General features: G+C 36.8%; 1 protein-coding gene across 16 annotated transcripts in view; it reads right to left on the minus strand.

Moving 5' to 3' along the window:
* LOC107559795 (muscleblind-like protein 2a) overlaps positions 1 to 26,794 on the minus strand; it is a 111,287-nt gene that overhangs the window by 62,607 nt on the left and 21,886 nt on the right. For all 16 annotated transcript variants that reach the window (XM_016243763.1, XM_016243756.1, XM_016243759.1 and 13 more), the window contains exon 2: positions 19,695 to 20,364. In XM_016243763.1, the coding sequence (XP_016099249.1) occupies positions 19,695 to 19,868 (174 nt within the window). In that variant the 5' untranslated portion in view covers positions 19,869 to 20,364. The remainder of the gene's footprint in view (positions 1 to 19,694; positions 20,365 to 26,794) is intronic.

The following is a 26,794-nucleotide window of genomic DNA, read 5'->3' on the forward strand; positions in this document are numbered from 1 at the left end:
TATATATATATATATATATATATATATATATACACACATACACATTTCCACTTAATCTTTAATATTTGGCCATTTATTTATGATAGAAATGCTACAGCCACTGTCATTTCTTGAATAAGAACATGTGGACATCAAAAAATGCAAACTCAGAGGGTTTAAACTTTTATATTGAAGTCACGATGAACAATTAGCAGATTAAGAAAGATGATGTATTCTCCTGTGTTGGAGTAGGTTTATAAATCATTTACCTTATAAATCTGATAGAATGGTGCACATTATTCACAGATGACTGTGAATGGAGCCGCTCTGAGATTCACGTAACTTGCACGCACATAAATAAACCAATCATAAAATTGTCATTACAGGTAAAAATTTTACACAATACAAATTATTGGTTATTGTCCAGCAGTGTATTTGACTTAGCCAATTAAAAGTTAGAGATCAGACATAAATAAATAAATAATTGTGTCCCCCTCACTTCTGAAATGATGGCTACACCCCTGCAACAAAGTTAAAAGACTGGATGTAACTTTAGCACAATAAAATAAGAAACTATACAGGTTTTCAATACAAATCTTATGCCTACAGGTTTATGTTAAAATATTGGGACTATGCTTTAAAATAGTGCTTATTTTAATGTTCACTTAAATATTTACACCTAATATCTTCTGTGGTAAAGCATGGTCACAAATGATAAAACAAACAAATGCATTTGTCTTATCTTTGCAATTTAGTTTAAAAATCTAATTTGCTCTCTGAAATCTCATGTAAAGCATGTTTGACAAACAAAAACGCATTTTAAAAAATAATAATAATAAGGACATGCACCAAGCGAACAAGGTAGCGTGTTATTATAAACAGTCCCATAACCACTTGAAAGAATATTGACACAGTAGCCAAGAGCCATTCCAAGGTCTGTTTCTAATATATCAATATTCCATAACAGATCCCTGGCTCCACACAGATTGGTATGTGAAAGACATACATCAGAGAACGGCCAGCGAAAGCGTGCACACGCAGGTGCACTGCAGCGTTAACCAGTAGCAGCTGACAGTGAGAGCAACAAGCAGCACTAACCAGCTGCAGCTGACGTGCACGGCTACTGCGGGAGCACCCAAACAACACAGACCACTTCCTGTTTAGGAGTCACGAGTCCGAGCAGATACTGCATTGATGTGGAAGCCTCCCCCACCCCCATGGCAGGGTAAAGTGAAGTCACATGGACCAAATGCAGGCCGACGTGTCAGAGGCCCCGGTCAGGAATGAGAGGCTGCAGAACTCATCAAAGTCACTCCCCAGCAGTGGCCCAGCGTTAAGCTCAAGTCAGCATTTCATTGTTTTGTGAATGACCAGGGGGGATCGACACCCTGCCATGCCGGACACATTCCCCCGCATGTTTGTTCTGGTGAGGGTGCGGCTCGCTTTTTTAGATTGCACTGGGAAAAAACGTACAAGTCCTCTCAGTTGAGGTGAGACAACTTAGAAAGAGTGACTGTGAAATCAATCCATTGCTAAATGTAGCTGAAATACATTGAACTCTTTGAATAAGTAGTTAGAAACACTACAAATCATCAAAAATAACCATCTATTTTGGAAGATGTGTTTTATGGTAACAATTTTTTTTTTTATTCATTATTATATTTATTATTTTAATACATTTTAATTTACAATTATTTATTTAAAAACAGAACCGTTTTTAAATATGAAAATATAAATATATAATATTATTTAATATATAATACACATATATTATTATAAATGAATATAATAAATAAAAAAGTAATAATTTACATTTATTAAAAAACAGAGCAGTCTTTTCTGTTAACAAAACAACAAGACAAACTTAATTACATTAAAAAACATAAAACATGAAAATTAAAAATTTTTGTAAACATCATAAACAACAAACAACAGGACAAATTAATGTAATACAAAAAAAACTAAAACCTTCCTGAGTGTGAAAATGCCTCAATGTATACTAGGGATATATATATTAGGGATGCTACAGTTCTCAATACAATATTGAACTGTTCGGTGCGACATCCATGGTTCACTACGCGCTTGTGAATTCAGTTTTGCGTTTAAATAATTTCTGTGCAATTCTGTGTCGTTTATTTCACTCCGAATTGGTGCGAGCGCTGAGATGAGCAAACGCTTCCCCGTTCATAATGTGCATTTGAAAAAGCAACACACTGAACATCTTCCTTTGTAATGACAAGCGTTTCTAAACCTGTTGTCCAACAAAAGAGAACATTTATATAACATGTTTTTACTCCACAACATCAGACAAATATTTGAAATAACTTTTTTTTGGGATCTGATGTGGCTTATCACAGATCATCATGAGGCAGAAAATATATTCTGTACAGTATATAGTCGGTTAACAATTGATTACAAATATGCTTAATTATTATGAAAATACCCAAGATGGCTTGAAGAGCACAGATACATTGTTACAGTCGAGTGTTTATTGCCTTCAAATTTCATCATTCAAAACATTTCTATCTTTGTTTACTCCACTACAGCGACAACTGGATGCCTTTGTCCATAATAGGGATTTCCTGGAGCGTCATGAGTTCTATTACTTCTGTGAAGCATATGTGGAGTTTCAGCGCAAAGGCGCCCTCTGGCTTACTTTATGAATGAAACAGACATTACATGTCTTTATAGCACTTAATAAAGGCCAATCCATCCTATTTTGGGGAGAAAAAAAAATAGGAAAAATAATACTTCTCTCAAAAGAAATATGAAGTAGACATATGATCCACGTTTTCTCCAGTTTACAGAAAGTAAAGTTATTTATTATTTTTCATTCGTTTAAAAAAAAAATCATGTTTTAAATTGATAATAGCAAAAAAACACTCTGATGTGCAAAGCCATCGGAACCTGAACCAAACCAAAAACCGTGGTTAAAAAAGAAAAAAAAAAATCGAGGTATGTATTGAACCATGGGCTAACTGTATTGTTGCATCCCTAAAATATACATAAATAAAAATCCATATAGATCATAATTTGTTTAATATACAGTTGCGGCTAGTCAGGACATCAGATTAGTCGGATTGAAACTCTGATTACCATGCATGAGATTTATCACTTGTCGCTTTATTACACCATGCCAGCATAGAACATGATGCAATTTGTTGCTGGATAAATACTAGGCCTATATATTTAGGATGATAATGAATTGGTAACACTTTACAATAAGGTTCCATTAGTTAAAGGGGTCATGAACTGGCTTTTTAAATTATTTTATGCTGTTGTCTGATGTCTACTTATGATGTTCGCGTGTTTTTTACATTAAAAAATATCAAAATCAAAAAGTAATCAGCTATTTTCTACCCTGGTTTTGAGGCCGGCTCGAGAAACGCTCAGTTTTTATGGGTGTGCCGCATTGAAGACTTGGAAGTAAACGCCCACTGCTATGACTGGATAATAGGTTTGCATAGTAAACTAACTTTCTATGTGTCTGTTTGACAAGCTACGTCCTTCATACACTCTTAAAAATAAAGGTGCTTCACGATGCCATAGAAAGGTTCTTCAGATGTTAAAGGTTCTTTATGGAACCATTTAGACAAAAAGGTTCTTCTGTTTCACAAAAGGTTCTTTGTGGTGAAAGAAGGTTCTTCAGATTATAAAAAGAAAAGAAAGAGATGGTTCTTTAAAAGAACCTTTGACTGAATGGTTCTTTGTGGAACCAAAAATGGTTCTTCTATGGCATCGCTTGAAGAACCTTTTGAAGCACCTTTATTTTTAAGAGTGTAGTCGCAGCCTTCTGTGACTTTGGTTAGACACGTACACAAAGCAAAAGTGACACATAGTACAAATATTTTTTACTCACAAGTGTGCTGCGCCATTCCTGTCGGATCCAATACAGACAGCACAGAATTGCTTTTTAATAGAGGTACGCTGATCCGATATTCAGGATCGGTATCGCTCCGATACTGGCATTTTCTGCCGGATCGGGTATCGGTCAGACGAGATCGATCCAAATCTGATATTGTGCTTATACTATTGTGTTATTGTTAAGCCCCACGAAAGGCACAAAACCATTATAAAGCACCATAAATTTTCCGTGCACTATATTCCAAGTGTTCTGAAGCCATTCCGTAGTTTAATGTGAGTTTCAGATTAATATTCAAGTCGTTAAATTCAAGTTTACGTAAACTCTTCTCTCCACTCCGGCTGTCTGTCATCCTCCATTCAGCATTCAAACTGAGCGTCGAGTTCGGTGAGACAGTCAAGACGATGAAACTCTCTCCAAGATGATGCAATGTTCCCATTATTATACTTGATCTGTAGATACAGATCAATGGCTTTGCATAAAAGTACTTTATCTTGCTGGAGTTTAGTGCGGTTTCCAAAGCATGTTACTTTCTACCTGGTGTCTGTTAGATCACTACACTGGAGTAGAGAGCACGATGAATCATTCTTCACGCGCACAGTAACAGAAATGTAACACTGTTAAAAGAAAAGACTATCGCACAGATATAATACACTACGAATCAATATCTCTGTGCTTTGAACTTTTCTATGCGGAGTGCTGCATGCTGTGACTCGAGCGCATCATTCTATGCACAGGATGCGCATAAGTGCTTTGTTCCGCTCTGTATTGGAGTATCATAATACTTTTGTGCAATGAAAGATTATTAATAGCCTTTCTTGTTCTGTCCTATATACAGTTGCGGCTAGTCAGGACATCAGATTAGTCGGATTGAAACTCTGATTACCATGCATGAGATTTATCACTTGTCGCTTTATTACACCATGCCAGCATAGAACATGATGCAATTTGTTGCTGGATAAATACTAGGCCTATATATTTAGGATAATAATTAATTGGTAACACTTTACAATAAGGTTCCATTAGTTAAAGGGGTCATGAACTGGCTTTTTAAATTATTTTATGCTGTTGTCTGATGTCTACTTATGATGTTCGCGTGTTTTTTACATTAAAAAATATCAAAATCAATAAGTAATCAGCTATTTTCTACCCTGGTTTTGAGGCCGGCTCGAGAAACGCTCAGTTTTTATGGGTGTGCCGCATTGAAGACTTGGAAGTAAACGCCCACTGCTATGACTGGATAATAGGTTTGCATAGTAAACTAACTTTCTATGTGTCTGTTTGACAAGCTACGTCCTTCATACACTCTTAAAAATAAAGGTGCTTCACGATGCCATAGAAAGGTTCTTCAGATGTTAAAGGTTCTTTATGGAACCATTTAGACAAAAAGGTTCTTCTGTTTCACAAAAGGTTCTTTGTGGTGAAAGAAGGTTCTTCAGATTAAAAAAAGAAAAGAAAGAGATGGTTCTTTAAAAGAACCTTTGACTGAATGGTTCTTTGTGGAACCAAAAATGGTTCTTCTATGGCATCGCTTGAAGAACCTTTTGAAGCACCTTTATTTTTAAGAGTGTAGTCGCAGCCTTCTGTGACTTTGGTTAGACACGTACACAAAGCAAAAGTGACACATAGTACAAATATTTTTTACTCACAAGTGTGCTGCGCCATTCCTGTCGGATCCAATACAGACAGCACAGAATTGCTTTTTAATAGAGGTACGCTGATCCGATATTCAGGATCGGTATCGCTCCGATACTGGCATTTTCTGCCGGATCGGGTATCGGTCAGACGAGATCGATCCAAATCTGATATTGTGCTTATACTATTGTGTTATTGTTAAGCCCCACGAAAGGCACAAAACCATTATAAAGCACCATAAATTTTCCGTGCACTATATTCCAAGTGTTCTGAAGCCATTCCGTAGTTTAATGTGAGTTTCAGATTAATATTCAAGTCGTTAAATTCAAGTTTACGTAAACTCTTCTCTCCACTCCGGCTGTCTGTCATCCTCCATTCAGCATTCAAACTGAGCGTCGAGTTCGGTGAGACAGTCAAGACGATGAAACTCTCTCCAAGATGATGCAATGTTCCCATTATTATACTTGATCTGTAGATACAGATCAATGGCTTTGCATAAAAGTACTTTATCTTGCTGGAGTTTAGTGCGGTTTCCAAAGCATGTTACTTTCTACCTGGTGTCTGTTAGATCACTACACTGGAGTAGAGAGCACGATGAATCATTCTTCACGCGCACAGTAACAGAAATGTAACACTGTTAAAAGAAAAGACTATCGCACAGATATAATACACTACGAATCAATATCTCTGTGCTTTGAACTTTTCTATGCGGAGTGCTGCATGCTGTGACTCGAGCGCATCATTCTATGCACAGGATGCGCATAAGTGCTTTGTTCCGCTCTGTATTGGAGTATCATAATACTTTTGTGCAATGAAAGATTATTAATAGCCTTTCTTGTTCTGTCCTATCTATCATATGTTGCTGCCTCATTACTGTGCTATACATCTAAAAGAAATGTCTTTTAATAGTATATATATATATATATATATATATATATATATACACACTTAAACAACTAAATAGTATTTATTCACATAAAGGCCTCCTATGGCCTTCATAACAGCTTGCATTCTTGCTGGCATTGTTTATATACTTTTTGACTGTAATTGTGTATCTGAAAAAAAGAAGCACTATAAAGCTCTCTACCTTTCTTTCATAGATAACAGCAATAATTATATTATTGCATTAGAAATAGCCTACTACTATTACTAAAGAGCTTACGCATATTGCTAGGCAGATATCTGGCTAGGCAGATCACCAGGTTTTGAGACCTGTCGGCCACTGTATGTTTAGCTGACATGTGAGCTGTTATTAGGACATTTGTGCCTGGACTCTCGCTGACGGCTGCAACCGATGCAAGTGACTTGTCAAGCGCAGACAACACTTGAGAGCGAGAAACAACAACAACGGCCTATTCAGAGTCAGGACACCATCACATGACTCTGGCATTTGTATATTATCTAGGAAGAAGGGAATGTCTCTCCTTTCCATCCCCCACAATTCACACCGCTTCCTGCCTCTGTCAATAGTGTCAACCAGCTGCAGCTCAGCCAGCTTCTCAGTAACTAGGTTAGAGAGGACAAATGCATTGGAGTCGGGTACAGAGCCAGTAAACGAATCTGAAATTGCAGTTTGCCATGAGCAACTCAATAAATAAAAGAAAACTAACAAAGCTCATGAAGTTAAGTACTTCTGATAAAAATGTTAAATAATGTTAAAACATGTTAAATGTTTAATAAAAAATAAATGAATAAAAAAATCCTGCTGCTGTCTGTGTCATTACTGTTTACTTATATGGTGAAGAATATCTAGTGTTATTTTACAATAGAAATCAAGTTTTTTTTATGTTGTTGTAGTTGTTTTTTATTCTGAGATCAATTCTGAGTCTGCATGGTCCATGGGAAACAGTCCTGCCACCACAGCTGGAAAAAATCCTAGAGGAAACACTGTATGAAGGTATTTACAGAAGCAATATCCCTTCAATTATAATATTTTATGCCAATTTATAGTAAATAAAAAAAAAAATTCTTTTTTTTTAAAAAACAATCACAGTATTATTTATTAGGGGATATGGATCGATACATCGATTAAATGTCTAATGATATGATGCATCAATGCCACACGTAAAATATCGATATCTGTAGTATAAATAGGCACCTTATTTTGACACTGTCCACATTTTCACAAATGTCCATCAATGCATTACCGCCAATGCGTGCATTCTTGTTCAAACTCAGGTGTCGGGACCAGTGTTGGGGAAAGTTACTTTTAAAAATAATGCATTACAATATTGCGTTACTCCCTAAAAAAGTAACTAATTACGTTACTTAGTTACTTTTTATGGAAAGTAACGCGTTACATTACTTTTATCTGATTACTTTTTAAATATGAGCAGGGCTTGATTGTTTTTAATATACGAAGTTATATTTATAGCAAATGTAAAAGCCCTTTCACACCAAAAAGTGTAATGAATAAACCTCAGGCTGAAGCAAAAGTAAATTCACGTCTGTACAGTAGAACGCAGGAGAAGAAAAACACTTCAGCAATAAAAAAACAATGAAGCACAATTGTTAGTTTATCTAAAGTCACTTTTGCTCATTAGTATGGTTGAACTGGATCATCAAAGGTCAGCAGCAAAGACATTGGTTAATAAAATGGGATTAGATACATTTGTGTTATTTAACATTTAATTATTGCAGGTTTGCGTCATATTCGGAGTTTGCATTTCACGGTTTTAATTCATTTTGATGAATACTAAATCGTTTTTTTTTGTGAGTGGGATGAATTAATGCACATTCACATTTAGTCTAGAACTGCAGTAATATCATATTCACACAGTGCACACAACTCCTCTGCATTTCCGATTTCTCTCAATATGGGAACAGGAGACTTGTCAGTCAATAAATGGGAAAACAAAGTAACTGGCGTTACTTTTTTGAAAAAGTAACTCCGATATTTTCTTGTAAATTAAAAAAGTAATGCGTTACTTTACTAGTTACTTGAAAAAAGTAATCCGATTACGTAACCCGCGTTACTTGTAATGCGTTACCCCCAACACTGAGACGATAAGACTGCCTGAAGGGCGAGCATAAAAGACACTCGGGATAGTTGATGGAACTGTCGAGCGCTTGTGAGAAGTTTTCAGTGCGCAGTGACACGTGCACACATCCAAAGCGCACGCATATAGACAGCCGCATCAACAGCATGCTAATAACTAATTGAGCTCTCTTCCGCTTTTTTGTGCATGGATGAACAAATACAGACCAAATTACATCAACATGTGCGCCTTGGCTAATATCCTAGTAAACACAGTCTGTTAGGGCTATGTCTTAACGTAAACAGTTGAGAAAGAAAACGCATGTGTATCAGTATATTGGATCCGTGCTTTCCTTCTTAAAGTGAAAGCAGACTAACAGAAAACTTCTGTCAAAGAAAAAAATCTTTCACTGATTTTGACTGAACAACTTTTAAAAGGATTAATCTATACAGTGAAGACTATGCATTGTTATTTTACAGTTATTACATTTCTGTACCTGAAAATTTATTTTAGATCTACCTGAAAAACCTGAAAAGCACTGTTTATTTAATTTGTCTTTGTTATATTGTATTTATTTTCTGCTATTGTTTGTAATTTGGTTATCTGTAAAAAAAGGTTTAGCACTGAGCCCATAGTAGCAGCCAAAAAAAAGTTAACAGCTTTATTTTTGATTATTTATTTTTTTTAATCTTTCTATATTAATGTATTTTTTCTACAATTGGAGTACCTCATTTGTGTTGTTTCCTAATGAAGATTTACATTATTTTACACATTGCATATTTTAGCACAGAAACTTGAAAGACTGTCTTGACTGTTGTCATATCTTAAGATTACTGATCTTGTGTGTGACTTTTTTTTCAATTATTTATTTTTCTTTATTAAAAAAATAAATAAATTGTAGGCCTATTTTTTGTTGTGAATGTCCCAATTGAGGAACAGAATGTGAAAATTTAAGATAAATGTTCATGTTATGTGTTTTGGTTGCATTTGTGAGTTAATAAAAATGTAGATGGTTGTTTAAAATAGGTATATAATATAATAATAGATATATCGATTGATATTCTCCTGTATCGAATCGTATCGAAATCGTATCGTAGAATTTTCTGAAGTATCGGCAAATATCGTATAGCTGGGTATGAGAATCGATATCGTATCGTATTGTATTGTGACGAACCATCCGATTTACACTCCTAGTATTTATCTGACAAAAAAAACAGACGTCATGCTGCGGTCAAGCAGGAAATTCACTGTGCTGTACCTTCTATAAAAATAGAAAACTTGACAAAAAACTAAAAAAATAAATAAAAAATTTGTTCATACTAGCAGACTCTCAGCTGGATCTCTTTGTGCTGGTCTGGACAGGATGTGCAGCACAATGCAGCACACACCTGCATTTTAACAGGACAAACAGCAGAATCTCACGGCCGCTGTGCAAATGCTGAGGGCAGCAGGATGGTGTCACAATGAAACAGTGAATGGTACAAATGAGCCCACTGACCAGATACATTATCAGTTAATGCAGAGCACATGGCTGATTAGAAAACAACTTGGGCTTTTGTGCATCTTCCCAAGGTCAACACAGACAGAGGAGCTCACGAGTCTCAGCAGCACCTCCAGCTGCAAGTGAATGAGAAAATCTGATGACCGTTGACTCCCAGGGGCCAAAGAAACCAGCTCAAAAGGCCCTTGTGTTTGAGATTGAATTAATACAGCAAAACACCATCTCCAAGATGCATATACTCAGTTCTAGAGGTCAGATGACTGAACCAAACACAACAGGACCCAACTATTGATTGGATTTTGTACAGCTTTTCTTGTACAGTATAGCTACAGATTTTAAACTAATATATTTTGCAATTTTCATGTATTTGCTCTAAAACTATTTAAAGAAAAGAGTAAAATGTAGTTAAAATGTTCAAGGCAAGTTTTCCACACTTTGTCATTAAATGAACATTAGGAAAGATGATGTATAATTATTTATTTAATAATTATTATTTAATTATTTTGATTTATATGCACCAATACACTTTTTTTTTTTTATCAATAAAACATTTTAATTTCAATTTAGTTAAAATATTCAAGGTTTTTCCATTAAAGTGCCCCTATTATGCCTTTTCGAATATTACCTTTCATGCAGTGTGTCATGTAGCTGTATGTGAACATAAACTATCTGCAAAGTTGTGAAGCCGACAGTGCACGATAAATAAAGTTATTGTCTATCAAAAATTTAAAAAATTTAAATAAATTAAAAAAAAGAGTCAGTTCGCAATCGCCTAAACAAGTCGTCAGGAATTCGAATCTTATTCTTTTATGGCTCTATGTCACGAAGTAACACATTTGCATAATGTCTGCCCACGTTCTATGTCACCAACTTGCCCGCCCACAAACAGTAAAATTTCTGTGTGGTTAACATCATGTGGAGAAGACGCTGTATCCTACGCTGTGAGAGTAATTGTTTTATCACATCTTATAATTGCCACAAACTTGTTAACACTTGACACTTACCACTGAGAAACGTCCTGCTCCAGTCGTGCTTGCGAATCAGTCTCTTGTCGATCAGCCAGTTCAACCGTTTCTTCATCAGACTCCGGCTCGAATTGGTAAGGTACAATCGATACCATCTTTTCTATGTATTGACAAGTCTACAGGGCTGTCATTCAGTCATGGCAATGGGAGTTTCATTTCCGACATGCACTGTACGCGGTAGACCAATCCAGAGCCAATATCTCTATGGCTCTGGACCAATTACAAAGGACTGCGCCATCTGACCAATCACAGCATTGAGGGCTCACGGAAAGGAGGGGTTTAGAGAGACTGATTCTTTGAAGTCGTTTACGAATCATTTAGAAATGACATAAAATGAAATCTATTTTTTGAGAAAACTAACATGTTTTTTGACCTTGCATGCATGTAAACCTGTTTTAGGAGACTCATAAAACAATATTAGCAACCTTAAAAATGGCATAATAGGGGCACAGAAGGACACTTTAAATGAACAGAAGAAAGGATTAATAATTATTTATTTTATTATTGTTATTATTTAATTAAGTTTTATGTGCACTAATATAACACCGTATTAAAAAAAATCCACTATTTTAATAAAACATTATAATAATATAGAGATGAAAGAGATCCACACTCGTCCAGATTCAGCCAAAAAGGCATATAACATTTATTGCTCAGAGGTCACGAAAATGTGCGCAAAAAAAGTGCAAATGAGGCACATTTGCACTTTTTTGCACATATTTTTGGATGAGTGTTTGGCACTACAACTTTTTCTAATTGTGAATAAAACAATGCATAAAATCCATTAATTATTCATAGAGTAGGGTGAAACACTAAACACACTTAAAACAATGAATCAGAAGATTTGAACTAGCTCATTAAAAAGGACAATTTGAACTGATTCAATGAAGCACTAAAATTCTAATGCAATTAGAACGTCTTTACACTCTCATACTAAAAATGTCTAATGTTTTGGGAAACAATGAGCAAGAAAAATGAGCTAAACTGCTGCTTTTTTATATATATATATATATATCTATATCTCCAGCAAAAATATCAGAAAACAATTAGGGGCGCTCCGATTGATTGGCTACCGATCACTATCGACCGATAATCGCTTTGGGATGATTGATCGGCGGTCTCTAAAAAGGCCGATCTCAAGCTGATGACGCGCCTGGCATAACATGCAGCAGCACCGTCTCAGTCTGGCATGGGTAAAATAATTATAATGCTGTATATAAAGTAATTTGAAAACTTTCTATGAGACATAATTTCACAAACAGTGTGAGTGAATCACCGCGCGCTCTCTCTCAAAATATGCAAATGTCTTCAAATCACCACATCGCATCTGCACTATAAGCTAGCTGCACAGTTGACACTTGCAAGGAATTGTCACTTGCACAATCGAGGCAGTGTCACATCGTCACTAAAGTTTATAAATTGCATTACTTTTTAATTCTTGCCAGTGTTTAACCATTCAGCGCTCGCACGCTTTTCTGGAGACCGTGCACTCATGCACACTCGCAGCGCACACACATAACGGCGGTCTCTAAAAAGGCCGATCTCAAGCTGATGACGCGCCTGGCATAACATGCAGCAGCACCGTCTCAGTCTGGCATGGGTAAAATAATTATAATGCTGTATATAAAGTAATTTGAAAACTTTCTATGAGACATAATTTCACAAACAGTGTGAGTGAATCACCGCGCGCTCTCTCTCAAAATATGCAAATGTCTTCAAATCACCACATCGCATCTGCACTATAAGCTAGCTGCACAGTTGACACTTGCAAGGAATTGTCACTTGCACAATCGAGGCAGTGTCACATCGTCACTAAAGTTTATAAATTGCATTACTTTTTAATTCTTGCCAGTGTTTAACCATTCAGCGCTCGCACGCTTTTCTGGAGACCGTGCACTCATGCACACTCGCAGCGCACACACATAATGTCAGGTTCACATTACTACGTTTGCAGTGAGAATGTGGTGCGTATTTTTTCCCCTCTTAACAGATTAATGTTAACAGATTAATAAAGCGTGCCCACGGTTGCGGTCCGGCAGTGCGCTCCACAAGCGGTGCGTCTGGTGCAGTGCAGATCGTTTCCGACCGCACCGAGTCTAATGCTGTGCTGCAAGCGCTGAATTAAAGTAACAGCGCATTTTTGCAGTAAATATGAACATGGATTGACACGAAAATGTAGTAACTACACCATAAATGCATATTATTAAAGTCTATACTGTGTTTCACAGTCAATACATATGGCTTTTTGGCTAGATTTAAAGGGAAAGAGCACTTTTAGATAAACAAGGCAATAATAGATGGCACTGGTGGAGGAAGGAAAACAAAGTTCTTTATGAACTGCAGGATTGCTTATAATAAAGATTTCAACGCAAAAGAAAAAGGCAGTAGAGCTGACTATTTCTGTCAATGGTAAGTTTGTGATAACGTAAGAAAAGTAGTTTAAATGTTTTGCCACTTGCTTGAGCAACTTAATATATAAATCTAGAAGTAAATGCAAGAATAAAAAGCACTGAATAATGTGTTGCTTATATTTATTGTGTTTAAACATGTCTGTGAAAGATTGTATTACTGTACTGTGTAAAAAAAAGAATTGCAATGCTAAAAAAGCATTTTCAGTGACAATGTTTGGATTTGAAATCAAAATGGATAAATGTTGTTTTTGTAGTAAACCGCCACGGATCAGTAGCGGACTCCTGTGTGAAAGCTGCTTCCCCTCTCACAAGAGTCATTTTTCAAAAATGAAATTCAGGCCCTGAATAAATGTCTAAAAATCCTGATTGGAGTATCACTATAAATAGTTATAAATGATAAAAAGAAGGCTTTAAAGAGATCGGTATTGGTGATCGTTTCGGCAGATACTGCTTTCTGTGATCAGCGATCGGTCTCAAAAATCCTGATCGGAGCACCCCTAAAAACAATATATTATAAATACAGATTATAAATTATTATAATTTAAAAAGTATAGTTTATAAATATTTTCTTTAAATTTCAAACAGTTTTTAGACTGAGAATCCATATGTCTGGGTGTAATTGATCAGAGAAAACCAAGAAAGAGTGTTAGCAGTTAAGGTTCAGATTTGGTTCAGACTTGTCAAACTGTGACAGGAATCACATGAAGGCCACATAGCAACCACCCAGAAAACCTTAACAACTGTATGATGTACAAAACGGTTTGGTCAATTGTACAAAGACAGACAGACTAAGAAATGGATCCTAACTGAAGGCGGTTGTTATTGCATTAGACAGCCATCATCTCTGACAGACCTGAACTGTCGTAATAGACCGTAAGTCGATGGCAAATTACAGTAATTCACTAGATCTTTGACTCACCTCTTAATAACAGAGATGAGACTCCACAAAAAAAAAAAAGGTTTTACAGGATGATGTTGCCAAAATAAATGTAACTTTTGCCCTGCGAACTGAAACCCTGAGCACGAACGACCACATATTTTTGATGTCAGAAGCTTTGGCTTATTTAAATGCAGACAGAAAAGCAATACAAGTTAAAGTATTTCAGTAAATCTTTTAAACTGTCACATATCAGCTTTAGGTCTGCAATGAACTAACAAACACTGACGCAATCAGCCAAAAGCGCATAATGCAGTGCATCTTTCAAATATACAGCTTTATGCAAACTCTACAGGAAGAAAACAAGCTCACAGGTTGACTGTATTGCTATCACCCTCATGCCTCATGGCCTAAAGTGATCGTAACACTGTCCTCTGGCACTGACCTACATAGTGACCTTGCCTAATTTGCGAGATAAACGGCAGAGCACAATGTTGATGAGTTTATTTATTTGTTAATTTTTTTGAAGAACTACGGCACACATGAAGGTATGTACCATCTAATGCCCCGTTCACACTACAAGCTAAACTCAACAGCAAAGCGACACAATCCCATTCATTTCAATGGAGAGCTGGCGATTTCCGGCGACACGAGTGACAGTGGCCTTTGGCGACCAGATGGGGCGTGTCCAGCGACAAATTTCAGAATCCTTCAACTTTATACAAATGAAGAGTGACTTTCGGGAGCGACAGCCAATAGGAAAGAAGACGGTAGAGCTCATGTGATCGTTCTCCTCTCGCGCCGTAGATAAACATATGCAAAGGAAGAAAGTAGGCTCCGTTTCTCATTCATTTTTGTTTGTATGTACAGATTTAATTTAGATTTAGATTATATTTAGTCTTTTGCCTCCAAAATGTTTGTACTTAGCGGCAAGAAACCTGATTCGCTCTCAAGGCAACCAGTATTGAGAACACCCACTAGCAACCTCATCGCCAGCCGACAAAAGTCGCTGCTAGCGTGAACGGGGCTTAAGACTATTATTCCAGTGAGAGATCGGACATGCTCCAGTTTTATGTCACCGGCGCAGTGTTTCCCTGCATTAAAACATGTGAGCTGCTGTATTGCTCACCCCATGACCAACTGTGTCGGGAAACATTATGTGACCCAGATTAAACCAAAAGATCACTTTGTGATCACTATAAACCACAGTCTCATGGTTTACCAGAAGAATATGATGAAAGACACCAATGTTTAATAAATAACTTGTTATGATTAATAATAATCACCATTACATTATGTATTATTAAAAAAAGGTGGTGTTTGCCCATGAAAACATTGCTGCATATAATAACTAATAAATACACGAAAACACTAAAACTAAGTAAAATTAAAATAAAAATTATAAATGAAAAACTAATTAAATTATTTAATTTCAGCAAAAATGTATAAAAACTATAATAGTATCTCAATTATACTAAAATAACACTAGTTTACAGTGGTTGCCAAATATGAATAGGTTATGATGGTTGACCATGGAAAATATGAAGTTATTTAAGTCAACTTGTTTAAACCGATTGCGTAAAAAACCCAGTTGAAAAAAAAGATTGAAAAAGAAATCTATATAAAAGAAAAAACTGAGTTTTTTTATTTATTTGAGTGTTTCTTAATGTACTGTGCTTTAAAACCCTCCTGGAAACATTGTGTTTAAATCCATCTAATTTAAAGCACCACTGCTACAGTCATGCACATGCAAACATGCACATGATGTATGTGGACTATATTTAAGTGTGCTACCATGAGCACTGTGTTTTAACTAAAAAAAACTAACAAAAAAACCCCATTAATAAACCATTCCACAATTAATTTATTAGCCTAAACACAAGCGATATTGCGGATTTTTTGTTTGGCAGATTATTATAGAATTCAACCGATGGTGCATGTGCACTAATATATTTCATAAAAATAGTTTGAACCGATTCATGGAAGTACTGAAACTCAAATGCCATTGTGCTACTTAAATTAGAGATGCCTTTTAAAATCTCTCATATTAACAGAAACTTAACCAAAAAAAAAAAAAAAAAAAAAGACAGCTACGTGCAAGTATACCACAGAGCATAGGCTAACATCTGATACTTTAATTATCGGTCACTGCGTTTATATTAGTTTGTTTTGCACATGGTTAAGGTTCTAAAAACAGCATTGACTTTAACGGAAATCCACCAGCAGGCCGTATAAATGATGGACGTGGCATGGTAACATTAGATGGAAAGATATAAAACTGCCTGGATGAGAGAGCAGCGCTGGCCTTTCGCTCTCTATAGGTCAGCTTTATTTGAAGTGTGCAGTATGCAGTGTGGCAGCGCTGACACATGCATTCTAATTTCAGAGTGCTGCACTAAGACAAGCTATTTGCCAGCAACACAAAAAGTATCCCCCAAAAATTGATGACGTTCACTCAGCAATTACTGGGCTCAGCAAGTTCTCATGCTTCATTTACATAATAATCATTGCCTAGAAATTGATCAACAGTCAAAAATGGTGCTTATGCACACCAATCAATGTGAAATTACATATAATAAAACAAACAGATAAAGCTTTAAAGTTTATCTATGTACACACTAAATGCACACTGATTCAATAGTATATGAATGAAATAACTAGCTAAATGGCTACATAAATAGCTTACAGTTACATTTATGAAATAGTGCGCAACAGTTGTTTTTTCTGGAAGTACAAATTAATTTTCTCCATTGGGGAATTAATTTTTAATGGTAACTTATAAACAGTTAAAGACAGACCTCTTTTGAGCTACAAAGTTGTTAATCAATAGTATGTAAGCCATTAGCCCACACTGCTTCAACTTATTTCTAAAAGAATCGTTTTTAACAGTGGAATTCCTGTTGAAAAACTACATTACCCATGATTCGGCAGAAAAATCTCCACCAATCAGAGAATCATGACCTAAACAAATTGCACCAAAAGATTCGTCCACTCCAATGAACCGCTGCTAATGACATCCCTAAACTCACAAAGTAATTAAGGGTGCTTTCACACTAGCACTTTTGGTGCGCACCCGGGTTCAATTGATGTCAGAGTTTGGTTCGTTTGGATGATGTCCGAACTCGGGTGCGCACTAGTGGTCGACCAATATTGTTTTTTTGACAGCCGATGCAAAACCGACATTTTTTGTATTTATTTTAATTAATATTTAAGAAGTTTGAAATCATTTGAAAATGGATTAAAAAACAAATTTGTAAAATAAACATACTTATACTTTATATTTAAAAATATAAATATAATTAAAAAGGAAGTAAACTGTAACCAACAGAGCACTCAGTATTCTGGGAAGTTTGTATGCACTGGGAATCATATTTTTCCAGATAAAGCCAAGGTAACACTCATTTGACATGAATATGACAGTGGGCAAATGCATAAAGCGCAGCATAATTTGAAATCACAAATGTAATGTTTAAAGCATTCAATTTGCACAGACCGAAAGTCACGCAGAGAACACGCGATCATGCAGGTCACATGCACACTTAACAAGATCTCACAACTGGATTCAACTAAGTTTGCAAGTTTTGTGAAATTAAATTTTCATTAGCCATTCAAAGATTTGTTTAAATTATGTAAATGCGTATTTGCTGAATGCTGACGGCAAATGAGAAAGTATTATAATGTTTGCCTTTCTATTACTAATAATATAAAAGCAATCGTTATAATACTTTTTGTATACATTTTAATTCCTTTGTTTAACAGTTCATCTAAAGTCTACTTTAGACAGAAATACTTCCTTTGTTTAACATCGGATTATTAGACGGACAGAACTGTTAACGAAGACGGCGAACAAGAGGGAGTATGTGAGCACTGTGTGCTCAGGTGCTGCAGCTCTCAGCGCAGTCAAAATAAAAGTCCCGCCCTGAACGCATTGGCCAAACAGAAACCGAGGCCAATATTTTAAAAATGACAAATATCGGCCGTGGCGATATATCGGTCGACCACTAGTGCGCACCCGCGAACCGTACCAGAGTCCGCTTAAAAAGGGTGGTCTGGGGTACGGATCATGTGAACTCCGGTATGGTTCGCTGCTGACGTGAACACAATCGTACCAAATCGCGGAAGTGAACCACTATTAATGACGTATTATTTGATAAAAATGCGTGTTTGTGTGCGTTTCACTCACTTTCCTGATGAGCGTAACTGACGCGCTGCAAACAGACAGCTGTACATCTAATTTCTGTTAGCCTTCAGCATTCTTTAGAGCATTTGCAGTACATTTGTAAGACAGACGTAAGTGCCGTTATGTACCGAAGCTTTGTAAACAAAACGAACGGTTCAAAAACTTAAATGTATAAAAGTGCAGAGAGCAATGTTATGCATTTGCCACCTTCTCCTGCGCCGTCGTTACCAAGCAACGGGGTAAACAGCTGCTGGCTTGATGACACAAACGCGGTTCGGACCCAAATAAAATAATATGAACGCAGTCCAGCGGGGGCAGGGGGGAGCAATCGAACTCGGGTTCGGATCAGGCAAGCAAACCAAGTGTGAAAGCACCCTAAATGTGTATACAAATGTCTAGTTTAAACAATATATATATATATATATATATATATATATATATATATACACACACACATATACACACACTGTATATATAAACCAACATCTTTAGAACAAAAGTTTCATATTTCTTCATTTTTAATTCGGTCATTTAATTTGCAATGCTTCATGTGGTTTGTAGTGTTGTTTGCTTCATGGCTTACAATGCATTAATGATTTGAGTGATTTTACAATACTTAAAAGTCATTAAATGTCCTTTAGGCATGCAAAATGCTCTTTGACATACATATTATAAAACAAATGGTTCCAGCTCTAAAATCCGTTGATATGACCACACATTGAATTCGATAACTAGCTAAACTGCGACATATATTGGCTACAGTTACACACATGAAATATGTTATTTGGTGGAGGAATCGCAATTACTGTATTGTCTGGGATATAAAGTCACTATGATTTTGTCACTTCTAGATTCTAAATTTTGATAAGATGAACTGTGTTTGAAGACGTAAAATGTATGCGACTGCAATTCTATAGTAATGAGCCAAGTTGCAATGTTGGAATTATTATTAATAAACGTAATTATTTATTGAAAATGTATGTCTTTTATCATATTGCTGTTGCCGTCGTTTAATAAAACCAAGAAAAATGCAATGAAATAGCGATTTTACCATAGTTAAAGGCATTCCACCAAACTTCGTTCCTTAAAACATCCCATAGCCGTGCTAAATGCTCTTTGAATTTATATATGAAACTCAAAACATTACTCAATAAATATTTACTCATAAAAGGACTAATTAATGAAAATACAGCATGATCCATGTCCTCACATTGCTGCTTACAAAAAAAGATACGTCAAGTCTTACCTTCAGCGAGTCGAAGCAGGCGATCACCCGTCCGTTCTCCACCTGGCAGCTCTTGGGCGGGTGAGCGAATTTGCATTCCTCATCGCTGCGCGAGCACGTCCCTCTCTGAAACTGCCGGCACACCTCGAGCGTCAGCCATTTTGTGTCTCGCATCGACGCAATGTTTAAAGCCATAGCTGTTTGAGAACCTCTACGGTGTCAGTAGCGGGACTGTTGATTTGGGTTCAAAAGTCTGTGAACGTATTTCTGTGTTGTTTTGTGGTTTGTTAGCAAGGCCCTTTAAATAGAGATGTCACATTCAGACCCCCGGTGGCTGTCGCACAGGAGATGGCTGCTATCAGTGAAGCTGTCAAATCTCTGCCAAGTCGTTCATCAGTCATTTATTCCCAGGTGCACAACACTGCCGCGACAATAAGAACATGCTTCAGGTCTCCAAATGGTCTTGAGCCGATGGTTGTGGACAGCAATATCTGAAGGCAATGGCTCTCCTTGGAATGATATCTAATAATGTCCGTGAATGGAAAGAGCTTGTCAGTTCCTTGTGCTTTGGCAAGTCTGAGGAATTGAGATCTTTTTGGAGGCCAAGCCAGTGTTGTTTACAATGTAGGATGAGAGCGGTGAGCAGCTTCAAGTAGGAATGTCAGAGAAGGCACTTTCTTCTGTACGGGATCTGGAAAAGAAGGCCCAGATTTGATTTGAGTAAGAAACATGGACAACATAAGCTTTCCTCATGGATTTGACCATTTCTAGGTGGCACAAAATTGATTTTCTTACATTTAAGTATTAATTTAAATATGTCTAGTGCTCATGGAGCAACTGCTAGGGTCAGAATATTTAACAAAATGACAAAAAAACATTTCAAAACCACCTATTATGAAGCTTAAAGTAACCTAAAATAAGAAAATAAATATTTTAAATAAAGGATAGCATATTAAACCACCTAAAAGAAATAATAGACAGATGTTTTCCTGGAAATTTGAAGCATTGCTGTTACCTAATCAGAGGCAACATATTTACAGTTAGTAGGGTTGGGCCGATAGACAATGCCATCTTCCATCGCCGATGGCTGATAGACATCACGATGTTGAGCCGACATGTTTTAATTAAAGTAGACATATTATGCCCCTTTTTACAATATGTTATATAAGTCTCAGGTGTCCCCAGAATGTGTCTGTGAAGTTTCAGCTCAAAATACCCCACAGATCATTTATATGATTTTGAAAATGCCTATTTTGAGAGGAAGCAGATACACACTGTTTTTTGTGTCTGTCTCTTTAAATGCAAATGAGCTGCAGCTCCCTGCCCCCTTTTCCAGAATAGAGCTGCACTATTACAGCTCGTACCTGCTAAAAAACATGTTTTGGTTCTGATTATCATGTTTATCGCGCTGAAATCATGCGTTTTAAACCATATTAGTTTAAACTTCTGATATATGGTTTTCTGAGTACACACATCTGAAGCACACGGACAGAAAGCGGCTGTCACAGCATGTGAGTACTAAACTAAGTTCTCATTCACACACAAGTTTACGTTAAAAACACATGAGTTACAAAAACAGTCGTTCTATGAAGGTAAACAGCTGGGAAATAAACTGCATGTTTATTTTAGATCTGTGTGGCAGCAGCAATATACAGTAAATAAATCAATAAATCCACTGCTCTCTTGTATCTGAGGCTGGGACTCTAAATAGTGTTTTGTGCTCGTCTGTGCAGCCAAAGGCAGAACAGTTAGCATGTTTTGCTCAAACTTTTGCCATGGCATTAGAACTGGTACACCGTTGTCACTTCAAAATCAAAATGACGGTGCCGTGGGTGGAAACTTACAGATTAATGGGCGGTAATATTATAATGAGATCCCTTTGCAATGTCACTAGGGGAGTGAAATCAGACGTGCTCGCTTTTTCAGACGCTTGCAGAAAAAGGCTTACCAAAACAAAGTTACTGGGTTAATCGGTTTCACGTTTCCTTGGTTAGTAAATGCACCGGGGACCTGATTATAGCACTTAAAACTAGAGATGCACCGATTGCAAATTTCATGGCCGATTCCGATTTCTGACTATTTGTTAGTGTGATCTGCCGATACCGATTTTTGCCGATTCCGATTTTCTTTCTAAGAACTATAATTGACAGCATATACAAACAAAAATCTACTTTTTTTCAACTCAAAGTTTTATTTTCATAAAAAAAACAAGTAAAAGTCAGTAATAAAATAAGAACAAATTAAAAAAAATTTGCAAACAACAGCACAAATAAATGCAATAGAATAAAGAGAGCTATGAAACTAAGTTTTTCAGGTTAAGTAAGTTTTTATTCAGTTAAGAAATACTACAGAAATTAAAGTAATCAAATGTAAAATAACACATCCAGTGTTGTTTTATATTTGATTACTTTCATTTCTGTAGACTTCATTGTACAAATTAAATACAGGTTAATGCTTACCATTAAAGTTATAAAACGTATTCAGTCAAGAGCAGAAAATAATTTTCTTTGTCTTTTGTTCTTTGATTAACATGACTCTGTAGACTTCATTGTACAAATTAAATACAGGTTAATGCTTACCATTAAAGTTATAAAACGTATTCAGTCAAGAGCAGAAAATTATTTTCTTTGTCTTTTGTTCGTTGATTAACATGACAGACAGCAGCATAAATATACTGTTACACAACATGCGTTCTTTTTCTCAACTATTTAACGTTCCAAAACTGACTGTGTTTAACTGGATACTCGCCATGACAATGTTGTATGTATTTGTATGTATGTACTCGTTTTGGTATTTGTGGTTCCCAAGCTGTTTGAGACTGAGCGCGGCTTGTGCGCTCCACTAATATAGATCAGTGGTGGTGAGCGAGCGTTTGGTCTAAGTGCGAAACCTGCGGAAATGACTCAAATAATGCGCAATACAAGCACTATTTAACCGGAGCGAATGAGACGTGTGTGTATGTGAGAGAGAAGGGGTCGTTGGAGAGAAGAGAGCGAGAATGCACGGCTGACGTTATTGCCTGTGCCGCTGGTAACAAAACGGATCGGCTCGAAATCGGAAAGAAGTGAGACTGGCCGGCCGATCACCGATCCGGGCTGATCATGAGGAAAATCGGCCGATTCCATTAACAGTTAAGGTTCAGATAACAAGCAACGGTTGTCTGTCTGGAAAATTTATGAGAATGAGACCTAAATGAGAATCCCTAGTAGATAATCCCTTACAAACAAACAAACCAACAGACAGATAGAACGATAGATAACTAGAGACAGACAGATAAAACGACAGACAGATGGACAGACAGATAGAACAATAGATATAGCCAGAGACAGACAGACAGGAACAATAGATAGAACTATACATAGAATGGTAGATAGAACAATAGAGAGACAGACAGATAGTCATAGATAGAATGCAGAATGTTTCGTTTTTTAAATTCGTCACTAAACCTTGGCAGAAACTAGTCACCTCTGTCGGATTTACAGCAGCTTATAACATAACTACCACCGCAGGACTCAATTGTCAAAGAATACGCCGCCTCTGGCAAGACTTGTGAACCTCACACGGACCTTGCAGCTGAAATAGAGGTCTTTTCTTGGAACATCTGGAAATATTTTCTTGTGCAAACTGAAGGAGTGGAGGGGAGGTATGGGGTGGGGGTGGTGCAGCAGACGAAACAAGGCCATAAAAATCTGCAGCTGCCGTTTAAGATTCTCTTTGCTGTGTAATGACGGCCACGTCCCCTCCACTTAGAACAAAGCCAACAGACAAGTGCCAAACAATAACTACTGTGTGTATGGACCCGAACACTATACTCCTTTGAACCTTTTTTGGGTGACTATGCATTAAAGAAACAAGCTTGAACGTGCTCTGAGGTGCACTATAGAGGGGACGTGCCTGGGTTTGTCCTTAAAGGAATAATACCTACTCATATTATTTTTTTAGTATGCAATATGTAGGCTGATATTGCAAGAATGAAAGACCAGGATGACCTAGAAAATTTGCTAAAATGTGATGTATACAAACACACTACAGTGAATATCATATCCCACAATGCACTTTTCTCAACTTGTCCTTCTATATGAAGAGAATGAAGAGAACTGCATCTCTTTCTTGACTCATTATTTGATCAAACTGCAATAGAGTGGTGGAACTATGATGTCACTTTGTATGCAAAAACCCAGAAGCGAATTAGCATTTTAGCACTTCCGGTTCCATCGTCCCAGAGTCAATGGGTTTTTTTGAATGGGATTTTGGTTAAATCCCTAAAATAAGGTACATGATTCACACAAGCTCAAGATACTTTCACGTTTTATTCTACGACATAAAACACACATTACACCCCACTCGTGATTTTTTTAAACTATTACGTTTCTTAAAAAAGACGGTTGCTAACAAGTTGCTAAATGGGACTACAGGCACTGTCGCAGTTTATCAATTTACAGTATTTTCCAATCGTAGGATAATTTGTAATACAATTAATTGTAGACTTACCAGTTAATAGTTTCCCGCATTTTATATTGGTGTTCGACAATGTTTTTTTTTTGCTTTGCCCCGAAATGCGACAAGTGTTCGGATGGAAGATGCTCGTTTTATCACTTTCCTGCTGATGCGGAGACTCTGGGTCCGCACCATAAGGTAAACTCATATTACGATTATTCCATGTAAACACCACATTTATCGGCTTAGTCACGGGGAAAGTGAAAATTTAACAATGCATAGTGTTTAAAGCCACGTTAAATTTAAATGTTTACGGCCACATCAGTGACGGCGCTACACCGGGGCTAGAGGGGGCTATAGCCCCGTCAGAATTTTGAATAGCCCCGGTTTACTCTGACGTCATCAATATAATTTATTTTCTTAGCACCCCCACATATTGGTCTAGCCCCCCCTTAGCACCGGTAGAGAAAAAATTCTGGCGCCGTGCCTGGGCCACATGAAGCTGTTAGAAAGTATATAGATTGAGGATTTCCTAGAAGCAAGGATAAAATAATATTTTGTGTAGCCACCCTAACAAAATTATAGCTGAAATGTGGTACTTAATTTACTTTAAATAAGTTTAATCTTACCATATCCAAAAACTCACTCACTCACTCTGTTATTTAATAGATTATGCTGTTATTTAATAGATTAAATGCACTAGAATTTTATTGAATAGTACGTGGAGACACGTTTTTAATTAAAATATTCATATTAATCAAGGATTTATTTACTTTAATTGCACCTTATTTCGAAATATACAGAAATACGTGCTTTCATATGATTATTTCATTTATTCACTATACTATTTATTATAAATGTCTCAATTCAGTTTTAGTTTGGCTCTAGTTTTGTATTTATTCCAGTTTATATGAAAAGGTTCATGTAGCATGGATTAAAATTCATATACAGAGTAAATCCTTTTCACGGAAATAAGTTTGAAAAAGTTGTCAGGAGCAGGTGGTGGTGACTTTGAAGGCGAGCGACCGTGGTGCTGTAGTTCGTTTATAGCCTAAGTTAAGTTTAGCTATTAAGTTCTGGCGCTTTTATTCAGGCTTCAAAATTAAATTATTTTGTGAAGATTATCTTGATGGACAAAACTATAGGCTTTTTGTTGAGGGAACCAGTGCGATGCTAACAGCCGATCCGCCTACAGAGTGACGTCATAGTTCCCCCACCCTATACTTTAAAACATTTAAATAAAACAAATTAAATACAAAATTGTAATTATTCCTGGTATGTAGTAAAATCATGGCACAATAATATAGCATGCAGTAGGCAAAACATTAGCATTCCATTCAGACCACAGCCACCTTGATTGATTTAGGCCTAGTCTTTTTATTAGGACTTGTGATCTGGACCCTCCTTTTGTCTTTCACCAATAACACGCTGTGAGCATTAGCGTAATCTAATGAGCTTGAGTGTTTCTTTCATTTTCCACTCTTGTTGCTAAGGGTCTGTTTCTTCTTTTTATTTTCCATAATGCCTAGCAATCGGTGTAATGAGAGAAATCGGCCCTTTAAGAAGAATGCAACCGGTGTAGTGCAACAGAAACACATGCTAATCTGCATAATGCAGATAATTCAATCATAAAATATGACACGGCAACAACAAAACAAATACAGTATTTAAAACAAGCGAGCAATAAAAAAAACAAAACAATCGCCACTAGGAAACATCTTCTCTTCTTGTATTACTTTTCAAGCTTTTCAAGATGTTGATTCAGAAAGAGTCATTTGGACTGCTCAATCTACGCTCCACCATCGTACAATCCCAGCGCCCACTGCGCCTTTTCATTTTACGATTATAAAATTAAATAGCCTGCCATACTCGTAGCACACAGTCTCTACGGCACAATTTAATTTCATAGCTTTACCCCCGAGAGTCAAACCATAAAAAATGGGATAGAAACCATGTCAGATGTGACCTCATGCAATTAATCCTCCTGTATTTTTAGAACTCAAACCCGATGGTCTAATTTATGAGGTGAATGACAGTTAAAGGGTGCTTCAGAAATACAATCTGTCAGCTAGTAGAAGTGCTTAAAGGGATAGTTCACCCAAAAAATGAAAATTTGATGTTTATCTGCTTACCCCCAGGGAATCCAAGATGTAGGTGACTTTGTTTCTTCAGTAGAACACATTTGATGATTTTTAAGTCCAACCGTTGCAGTCTATCAGTCGTATAATGGATGGCAATGGTAACAAAATCTATGAGAGTAAAAAAAACATGCACAGACAAATCCAAATTAAACCCTGCGGCTCGTGACGACACATTGATGTCCCAACACACGAAATGATCGGTTTGTGCCAGAAACTGAACAGTATTTATATAATTTTTTTACCTCTAATACACCGCTATGTCCAACTGCTTCGAGCACACACACAACTTCCTGTGCGTGAGATGTGTATGCGCTCTGGCGTACTTTACGTTAATGGGTGTGTTGTCGCGGGAGGAGCAAATGACAGACACAGGTTTATTAACAGAAAATAAAAAGTGTCCAGAAAAAAGGGAATCAAGTGTCCAAAATAAACAGGGGATCTGGTGTCCTCGTCGTGCTGCGGGGTTCGTGCAGGGAAGGGCAGTGGTCAGGAAGGAAGGAAGGAAGGGTCCAGGTAAGGGGCGGAGTCCGGCGGCCGCACGCG

This window comes from Sinocyclocheilus grahami, unplaced genomic scaffold, assembly GCF_001515645.1.
Source record: "Sinocyclocheilus grahami isolate Dianchi unplaced genomic scaffold, SAMN03320097.WGS_v1.1 scaffold699.1, whole genome shotgun sequence".
In the NCBI taxonomy this organism is placed as follows: domain Eukaryota; kingdom Metazoa; phylum Chordata; class Actinopteri; order Cypriniformes; family Cyprinidae; genus Sinocyclocheilus; species Sinocyclocheilus grahami.